The sequence below is a fragment of the Brachycentrus maculatus genome, unplaced genomic scaffold (genome assembly GCF_059751285.1).
Source record: "Brachycentrus maculatus isolate JH-2025_06_01 unplaced genomic scaffold, ASM5975128v1 h1tg000013l, whole genome shotgun sequence".
In the NCBI taxonomy this organism is placed as follows: Eukaryota; Metazoa; Arthropoda; class Insecta; order Trichoptera; family Brachycentridae; genus Brachycentrus; species Brachycentrus maculatus.
Genome location: NW_028280767.1, coordinates 789,523 through 800,275, shown reverse-complemented (window position 1 = coordinate 800,275; position 10,753 = coordinate 789,523). Strand labels below are relative to the sequence as shown.

The following is a 10,753-nucleotide window of genomic DNA, read 5'->3' as shown; positions in this document are numbered from 1 at the left end:
AATTTGAGTAGTGTGTTTGTCAATAATGGGTAGAATCGGTGAATGTTACACGTGTGTAAAGTGATCACTTAAACCAGCCTATGACGGTCGGCAGCCCCGTGAATCCCCAGACTTCCATATTCTTCTTGAATATGGAAGTCTGGATGAGATGTCAAAAAATTATATGAATTATGTATTTAGAAAATTTATAAATCCAAAAAAACTTAAATACTTATTATAATTAATAAGATATTGTTTCAAAATTCTTCACCTTTGCTTTACATTTTTCCTTTATTTTCAAACTCCACTCCCTTGACTAACGTCCCTCCCCTAACTTACCCCTCTTCTTATTTATAAAACAGTTAATTATTTATTATGTTTTAGTTTACATTTAGACCTAAAGATGTAAGCTTAAATTCAGAAACTAGTGGTCATAAAATAAACTCAAGTGGTAAAAAATACAAGTGTTTTTTTTAAAAATAATATCGTCTTTCCATGGGTGTAGGTCAAATTTGTCAATCGTATAGTATACGTACATATTATGTACATACTTATATCCACACACTCAAATCGCTCGTAAGCAAAATGAGCGATAAGCCTGACATAGTCTTTTAACTTTTGATTAACACTGAGTTAATTTCAAGGCTGATTCTGATAATATTATAAAATAAAATTGATGTGTAGTTATAATTTGTTTGAACTATAAACCTCAGCAAAGATTATAAAAAAGACAAAAAAACCCGAGGTGGAATTGAATAAATATTAAAAACAACATTTATACTTGTTCACAAATCTGGGTTTCTCCACTTAAATCTGGGTTTCTCCACCTTTGAGTTAAAGAGGTGTCTGCTGAATAAAAGCCTCATTCATCCAATGTAAACTCAATCATAAGACTAATCATATATATAGGAGTTCCAAAAATTTAAGTAGTGTGGTTGGCAATCATGGGTAGAATGGTGAATGTTAAACACGTGTGTAAAGCTATCACATAATCAGCTTATGACAGTTTATACGTTCAGTGTAAAATACCCAGACTTCCATATCCTTCTGAGAGGTCAAAACATACATTTCAACTTATATTTAACTAACTAAGGGGTAGGCAGAGAAAATACGCCTCACAGGTCGATCCCTGCATCACCAATATGAGTATGTATTAGTAGATGCATGGCTGTTGTTTTATTTGAAAATATTGTTTTTGCAAAGACAGATTGGCGTTCTGCTATCTTTGCCTACCCCTGCGAGGAAGCGTCGTGATAGTCAGTTTTTTATTATTATTTTATATTTAATATAAACGATTTTAGATCGCACCTCTTAAAAAACTGATGATAATGATATGCTAAATAATTTAAAATGTGACTTTGCCACAAGTCATTTTTTAAAGTTCATCGAGTATTGTAGGGTGAGAATATCCTTTCTGTATTTATCTATTTTTTTTAAATAAATACATTATTAAAACGCCTCTGAATAAGAAATAAACATATTTAATTTGAAATACGATCTCCTATAAAATAAGAAGATTGTATTGCACCTTCATTAAGTTTAGATAAATCTATCTAAATATAAATAAATCTATAAGTTAATAAATCTACTGTGTCATTTTGTATGCAAGCAAAAAAACTTAGCCTCTTTTGGAGAGGCGTAGCGTGACTAAAATAATATATTTTAAAAAGTAGTCAGGATTTTTTGAATTCTGTTTTCCTCAGTTAAAATGATGCGGAATGCATCGAAGCACATGTCATAAAAGGTTTTTAAAAATGATGATATGTATTTACCAAGTTAAACTTAAATTAAAATAGGATAGATATTTTATTTATTGTTTTTTTTATATTTTAGTTATTATACAGACCTGAATGATGGAAGTTTAACTTCTGAAACATGTAGTCCATAATAAAACTCAAGTGGTAAAAAACGAAGTGTTTTCTTTAATCATTGTAGGATAGATATTACTAAAAAGTGCCTGCCGAATCTTTCAATGAAATAGTAACATGTTGAATGATTCCAATTACTAAGTATTTGGACACACTCAAAATGTTGTAAATAAATTAACTGGTCAAATTACAAGCTAAAATAATAAAATCAAAAGTACATTTTCTGGCGTTTCTCTTGTATGTGATTGAAACATTTATGATTTGAACCTCACATACAAATATAATTGTTTCTGCTCGATAAAAAAGCTTCTTCGTCCCACCAATTGATGTTACAAGTGAAAATTCTAGTGATTCAAGCAAAATGTTTTGAAATTGGATCATATATATAGAACATCCAAGAATTTGTGTAATGTGGTTGTCCAATCATGGATAGAATTGGTGAATGTTACACGGGTGTAAAGTGACCACTTAAACCAGCCAATGACGGCCGTAAGCCCCGTAAATTTCCAGACTTACATATTCTTCTTCATCTCTGTTGAGATGTCAATTTTTTTTCAATTTAAATTGTACTTGGTGTAAATTATGCGAATCGAAACACGTGTCATAATAGGTTTTAAGAAATACATAGCCATATTTACCGAGTAAAACATTAATTTAAATTAGATAGATATAAACCACAAAGTGACTACCGATTCGATGAATAAAATAGTCATTAATTGTTGATAAATTTAAGTGTAATGTATTTTACAACAATAGAAAAATAAAAATATTAACTAAATTTAAAAAAAAAAAACTGATTATTTACGTTTTGTGTATTATGGTAATACGAGTATATCCAAATTATCGTTCATATATCTGGAGTTATTTTACATCTCAACATAGATGAAGAAGAATATGGAAACCTGGGTATTAATTAACAGGGCTTACGATCCGTGATAGACTGGTTTGGGTGATCACTTTATACACGTGTAACATTCACGTTTCTACCCATAATCACACTATTCAAAATTTTGGAACTCATATTTATGTGATATACTTTATTTGTCGCTTCATGTGCGAGTTACGGGCAGTATCTATGGTTTATTTGAGTGAGCTTTTCATTCAACAGAGACCCTTTTAACCCTAGACCATAGGACTTACATAAAATGTACGATGATAAGAAAATTTTCACATTTTGCAAAAAGTGTTTACTAAAACATTTAAAAATAACACTGGGCAACAATGATTTTGTAACTGAAATTTTGATGACTGATTTGGACTAAGTTAATCGTTCTTACTCAATGTCTATAAGGTGACAAGTTTGTATCACGTCAAGTTTTGATGTTACAGTCATATTATTGTTTGTATGGACCCCATACGTTGAAAACGTAATATTGGTTGGTATCTAGACATGTCTAAGGTCTAAGAGGTTCAAAAAAGCATTGATAATTATGGAGTAACAGTGGAAATATATCAATTTATTAATATTGAATAGGATAGCATTATATGTTTATATATATTTATACATAAATAATGAGATAAACTTTAGTCAATATCAGAATTAAAAATATCCGTAACTAAAAAATCTGACGTGCTATATTTTTTTTGCTTTTGTTTTATAATTCAGCTATACAAAGTGCATAAAGATCAGATATTTTCATACCAGTTACAAAATAAAATCTGTAAATTGTTGAACAGTGTTATTGCAACATGTTTTTTGAAAAACTAAGAAGCTTCATTTCACACATTTCACATTCGATAATTGTTGTTTTTTTCTCGAAAAATACTTATCTTAACGAGGATGAATACATAAAAAAACAAGGAATTATGCATTAGCCTGAAATACTGTAATTATTATCGCTTTATAGTTAGGATACGACATATTCCAGATATCGATATGGTCCGCGAAATTATTGCCGAGGTTTTGCATTCGATGTATTGGAGTATTGAATCCAGACACTGTGCGGCTGTTGTTACAAGAAAATATAATTATGACGGTTTCTCGTGTTTCTGGTATATTAAACAATCTATTATGTTATATGACGCAATATACAGATATCTAAATGTATCTTTATTAAGATATTAACGGGGTCATAATTGTATAAGCAGAATGACTGACCGCAATTATCACTTATTAAAGTTAATACTGTTTTTTTCTAAAATTATCTTACACATTTTGCTCATTATCTTTGTGTATTATATAATAATTAATGCGGATGTTTTTATTCTATCATTTATTAACCCTTTGACTACCAAGACTTTTTACGTGTCAAGGTTAATCAACGATATGCAATTAATTGATAGAAATATAATACATTCGAGTATATTGTACAACATAAAAAAATAAACGCTAATTACTCATACTCCTACTCTATTTCTTTCAACACCGGATGTCGTCGATTCGGCCAAGAAGTTGTTTGATTTGCAGTGTTATGTGCACTGTGTTAAAGGAGGTGGATACTAAGCGAGCATCATTTACTTGTCAACTAAATTCAGATATTATCGACGCGCCGAAAATGAAATTTAAAAACAGATTTGTCTCAACAATGGCACAGTGTGTTTAACATTTGAATTCTTCTTAGTCCTCATTACTGAGGGTCGTGGCCCTTATCGAAGCAATAACTCTTCTCCAGTTATCCCTTGACATTGGCCAGAGACAAGCCAAAGAGCCAAGTAGCGCTCCAACCGACGAGATGCCTGCTACTGTCTTAACTCGATCGGTCCATCGCGTGGGGGATTTTCCTATCCCTCTCTTCCCCTCCAGGCTACCAATCACAACAGGTCGTACCAGGTTATCCAGATTGCCACGCGCAACGTGTCCAAAGAACTGAAGAGTCCGTCATGTACAGACATTGGCCAGAGTCGAGCCATCCGACTGTAACCCACCGTTGGTGCGTCTAGCTGTCCATGGGATTCGGAGCATGCGCCTCCAACATCAACAGACCAACCAGATTTCCATATTCTTCTCCATCTATGTTGAGATGTCAAATATATTTTAAACATTGTTGACAATAGATTTCTCGTAACCCCAAAAGCGCAGCTTCTTGAAATAATTGTTGGATGGAAAAGTTATATTTTAAGCGTGTTTTTTTTAAACATTTATTTATTTGTCAAATATATAAACACATATACCATACATTCATTTACAAATTCATAAGTTTAGTTAACACGCAGAGACCTACCAAGCCACTTTGTGTGTCTTGTCGGTGGAGTTCTTTTTACATACGTTTTTCATTATCTTTCATGTATTTTAACATTATATACACACAAAAAAGAAAGAAAAAAATTGAAATAATTACTATTTTACAATTTCCATAGTATTTACTCTTAACCCATTCCTTTTATTTCGCCTTTGGTTTCTGTCATCTGTTAGTTTTCTAAACTAGTCGTGTGTAATGAAATTCAAACTCATTAAGTGGTTATACAAGTGTTTAATTATAAATAAAAAAAATCAACATGATTTTTGAAACAGGTAGATGATTTCGTGTATTTGGGTAGTATGTTTTCTAGAGATGGAAAGATTGATAAAGACATAGAAAGGAGAGTGAATGCCGGGAACAAAGTGAATGATGCACTGAAATCAATTATAGCAAATAAAAACCTATCAGCGAAAGCTAAACTGGCAGTGCACAACGGAGTCCTGGTTCCAACTCTAATGTATGGAAGTGAAACATGGAGTTGGCAAAAGAAGGATGAAAGTAGACTGAATGCAGTCGAAATGCGATCTCTCAGAAGAATGTGCGACAAAACGATGTATGATAGATGTGCGAATAGTGAAATAAGGAAGGAATGCAAAGCTGAGATAAGCATTATCGATAAAATTAAGAAAGGTGTGTTGAGATGGTTTGGACATGTGGAACAAATGAGTGAGGAAAGAACGGTAAAACAAATTTATGAGGCGAATGTTAGTGGGAAAAGAAGCAGAGGAAGACCGAGAAAAACATGGCACGATCAGGTATGCCAAATACTTGAACGTGGTCAGGTTAAGAGTCGTAACAATCGGCGGGTATGTATGAGGAGATGCATGAACGTGGAAGAGGCGAAGAATGTTTGCAAGGACAGAGTGGTGTGGCGCTCTATTATCTCTGCCTACCCCTGCGGGGAAGCGGCGTGATGGTTAGTTAGTTAGTTAAAATCAACATGTCATTCCACAAAGTTAATTCCGAATCAATAAAAAATATGTATTGAAGTGTTCTACTGCCATATTTTTTGTTCAAATCAATATCAAACCTTTGTTGTTGTAGCGCCCTTACGAAAATGGTGCTATATATATTATCCAAATTTATTATTATTATTTGTTACGCAATATTAAAAGCTGTCCTACAGCATTCCCATATCTCTGATACAGAAGCATCTAGGCTTCCTGATAGACCTTTTCTAGCAAAGCAATATTTTTTTGAACTAAGTTAAATTTATTGAAAATATGAAGAAAAAAATTATATCCCGATTTTACTGTGATTTAACATTTAAAAGCTTTCAATATCCCTCTCACTACCAATACAATTTTGTTGCGTTATAAGTAATAATACTTGAATACATATTTTTTTTCATATTCCAGATGAAGAATCTTCCGGCTATAGTCCTGGTGCTGTGCTGGTGCGCCGTGAGCGTTGTGCATTCCCAGTGCACAGGAAACAACTTCGGATCTTGCACTTCGCGCTGCGGCAAGAAATGCTCCCTCAACCGAGATCTATGCAAAATCGAAGTGCGTTGTCCCCCAAACACCGTTAAGATTAACAACATATGCCAGGAGACTCGAGTCATCTGCCCCGTCGGGGCCACGAGGATCAACGACGTCTGCGTAATGTCGGACGTCAGGTGTCCCCAAGGATCCTACTTACAAAACGGCGTTTGCGTATCAACCTCGGTCACATGTCCTTCTAACAGCGTCAACGTCAACGGAGTCTGCATCAGAGAAGTATCCAATCTATTAGAATCGCGTTGTCCGCCAAACACCATCAAAATCAACAACGTATGCCAGGAAACTCAAGTCGTATGCCCCATGGGATCTTCGAGGATCAACGACGCCTGCGTGATATCGGAAGTAAAGTGCCCGGAAGGCGCCTACTCGCAAAGCGGGCAGTGCATATCGACTACCATCGTATCGGTCTGCCCGGCAAACAGTTACAAGGTCAACGGCGTCTGCCAGATCAGAGATGTCGTATGTCCAGACAGATCTTATTTGCAAAACGGCCAATGCATATCGACAACGATCGTGTCAGTCTGCCCGCCAAACAGTATCAAAGTCAATGGCGTCTGCCAGATCAGAGACGTAGTATGTCCAGACGGATCTTACTTACAGAATGACAGATGCATATCTACCACCCTCGTGGCGGTTTGCCCTCCGAACAGTAATAAGGTCAACGGCGTCTGCCAGATCAGAGATGTCGTATGTCCGGACGGATCTTACTTGCAGAATGGCAGATGCATATCTACCACCCTCGAGACGGTTTGCCCTCCGAACAGTATTAAGATCAACGGCGTCTGCCAGATCAGAGATGTAGTATGTCCGGACGGATCTTACTTACAAAATGGCAGATGCATATCTACCACCCTCGTGACGGTTTGCCCTCCGAACAGTAATAAGATCAACGGCGTCTGTCAGATCAAAGACGTAGTCTGTCCCGAAGGTGCATTTTTACAAAATAACGTATGCACGTACACGGCAGTGTGCCCGTCCAACAGCGTCAACGTAAACGGCATATGCCAAATACTGGAAGTGTCTTGTCCTTCGGGATCTTACAGACAAAACGACAAGTGCGTCTTCACCGCGGTCTGCCCGGCAAACAGCATCAGAGTCAACGGGGTTTGCCAAATATCGGAAGTGTCCTGCCCGTCCGGGTCCTTCAGACAGAACGACGTGTGCGTATACACCGCGAGATGTCCATCAAACAGCGTGATGCTGAATGGAATTTGCCAAGTCTCGGAAGTGTCCTGCCCTTCCGGGTCGTTCAGACAGAATGACCAGTGCGTGTACACGGCAAACTGTCCTTCCAACACTATGATGGTCAATGGAGTATGTCAGATCACGGAAGTGTCTTGCCCATCCGGTTCCTACAGACAGAATGACATATGCGTGTACACTCCGAGCTGCCCGTCAAACAGCGTGATGCTGAATGGAATGTGCCAAATAACGGAAGTGTCCTGTCCTTCGGGCTCCTTCAGACAAAACGACCAGTGCATTTACACCGCCAGATGCCCTTCAAACAGCATTATGCTCAACGGGGTTTGTCAAATATCAGAGGTTTCCTGTCCTTCCGGATCTTACAGACAGAACGACCAGTGCGTGTATACCGCGAGATGTTCGGCAAACAGTATAATGATCAACGGCGTTTGCCAAATCACGGAAGTGTCTTGTCCCTCCGGGTCTTACAGACAGAACGACCAGTGCGTATACACGGCGAGATGTCCGTCAAACAGTATAATGGTCAACGGAATATGCCAGATATCGGAAGTCTCCTGTCCTTCCGGAACCACGAGGCAAAACGACGTATGCGTGTACACCGCAGTCTGCCCATCGAACAGTGCCAATGTCAATGGAATCTGCCAAATACTCGCGGTCTCTTGCCCCTCCGGATCTTACAGACAAAATGATCAGTGTGTGTATACTGCAAATTGTCCATCAAACAGCGTGATGATCAATGGAGCTTGTCAAATATCCGAAGTTTCTTGCCCCCCCGGATCTAGCAGGCAAAACGATAAATGCGTATACGCCGCAAATTGTCCGTCGAATAGTGTTTTGATCAATGGAATCTGTCAAATATCGGAGATCTCTTGTCCTTCGGGATCTTACAGACAGAACGACATGTGCGTATATACTGCGGTCTGTCCGTCAAACAGCATAATGGTGAACGGAATTTGTCAAATATCCGAAGTGTCCTGCCCCTCCGGGTCTTATAGACAGAATGACCAATGCGTATATACCGCGAGATGTCCGTCAAACAGCGTGATGGTCAACGGAGTCTGTCAGATCTCGGAAGTGTCTTGCCCCTCCGGGAGTTACAGGCAAAACGACGTATGCGTTTACACCGCGGTTTGTCCATCGAACAGCGTCAATGTAAATGGTATCTGTCAAATAATGGAAGTCTCTTGCCCGGCCGGAGCGCGTCGTCAAAATGATATATGCGTCTTCTCCGCGAGTTGTCCATCAAACAGCATAATGGTCAACGGGGTTTGCCAAATAAGCGAAGTGTCTTGTCCCTCGGGCGCGATAAGGCAAAACGACATGTGCGTGTATTCTGCAACATGTCCGTCAAACAGTATAAATGTGAACGGCATCTGTCAAATACGCGAAGTCACCTGTCCGAGTGGAACGTATAGACAGAACGACGCGTGCGTGTACTCCGCATCTTGTCCATCCAACAGCGTGATGGTCAATGGCGTCTGCCAGCTGACCGAAGTGTCTTGTCCCTCCGGGTCTTACAGACAGAACGACCAGTGCGTATACTCCACGAGATGCCCGTCAAACAGCGTGATGGTCAACGGGGTCTGCCAGATATCGGAGACGATCTGCCCTTCCGGATCGATCAAGCAGAACGATCAATGCATCCAACGCATCACTTGCCCTTCGAACAGCATGAATATCAATGGCGCCTGTCGCTTAACGGAAATCAGCTGCCCACCAGGGTCGTATAAGCAGAATAATGTCTGCTTATACACGCCAGTTTGTCCCGCCAATAGCGTCAACATCAACGGCGTTTGCCAGATAACGGAAATAACCTGCCCGCCTGGATCTTACAGCCAGAACAACAAGTGCTCATATCCCGCAGTATGCCCTGCTAACTCCCATATGGTGAACGGGATCTGCGAACGCATGGACACTAAGTGCCCCGCCGACTCTTACCAGTCAAACGGACAATGCGTCAAAATGTACTCCGTGTGTCCACCTAACACCATCAACAAAAATGGGCAATGCCAATTGACTCAGATCACATGTCCGGAAGGAACAGTTATGAAGGATAACAAATGCGTGGCAGAATGTTCTGTGGATACGGGAGACTGCGCCAACAATGGTAAGTAATCCATTCAGTCTCTTTTATTTAAAGGTTTTATAGATTTTCTGTTTTCTTGTTCTTTTGTATCCTGGATTGGTCTCCAGCAACAAATGGCACATCCTTCACCACTCCGGTCTATTTTGCAAAACCCTCTTCAGCTCCTCATACATTTAATAGCTCATGTCCTCCTATAAGTCGCAAAGATATTTGTGTGGCTTGGGCGTCCTCTGGCGTTTCTTCCTTGTTTGTCTCCGATTTGATTTGGCTTGTTTTGATTTGGTCAATTTAATTTAACTGCGATGCAGTTGGAGAACATGAGCAACAAAAACAAAGTAGAACCTCTCATGAGTTTAATTTGTTCCTGCATCTTACTCGTTAAGCAAAACATTATTTCCCAGACAAATCAAGGGAAAATATGTTAATGTGTTCCAGGCCGAAAGAAAACTCAATTTTTTTATAATTTTTTTAAAATAAAATCAAATAAATTACTTGTTAATTGTTAAGGAGTGTTAAAACTTGGAATCTCCTTCTTTGGCCAACAATAGATTCTACTAAGTTGTATTTTATTATTAAAAACACATACAAATAAAATTTGTGACAATTGTTTCGCTTTGTTATGGCTTTTTCAAACTACTATTTCAAACTACAGTAGTTTTGATAATAAAATACAACTTAGTAGACTATACAAATCAGTATTTGATTTTGTTTTGAATTTGAGAAATTATTAATATATTTTTTATTTTTCAGAATGCTTATATAAATAATGGATAGAAACGCATATAGATCCAGAAGCATATTTCTTCATTTCTGTGGCTGATTTGTTACATAAATAACGTTACATATGTAATATATTACAATACACTTCTAAAAAATTGTACACTAAAATTAATACAATTACATTTCCATGTCTTTTTTTTTTAAATGGTCACTATT

The 10,753-nt window shown here is 37.8% G+C and overlaps 1 protein-coding gene across 1 annotated transcript; it reads left to right on the top strand.

Moving 5' to 3' along the window:
• Window positions 1–1,344: 1,344 nt before the first annotated feature.
• On the top strand, window positions 1,345–10,719 carry LOC148313390 (uncharacterized). The gene is made up of 3 exons (XM_088263611.1): window positions 1,345–1,378; window positions 6,385–9,838; window positions 10,568–10,719. Exons 2-3 carry the CDS (start codon window positions 6,385–6,387, stop codon window positions 10,582–10,584), a joined length of 3,471 nt encoding a protein of 1,156 aa, XP_088119737.1. The 5' UTR covers window positions 1,345–1,378; the 3' UTR covers window positions 10,585–10,719.
• Window positions 10,720–10,753: the final 34 nt, after the last annotated feature.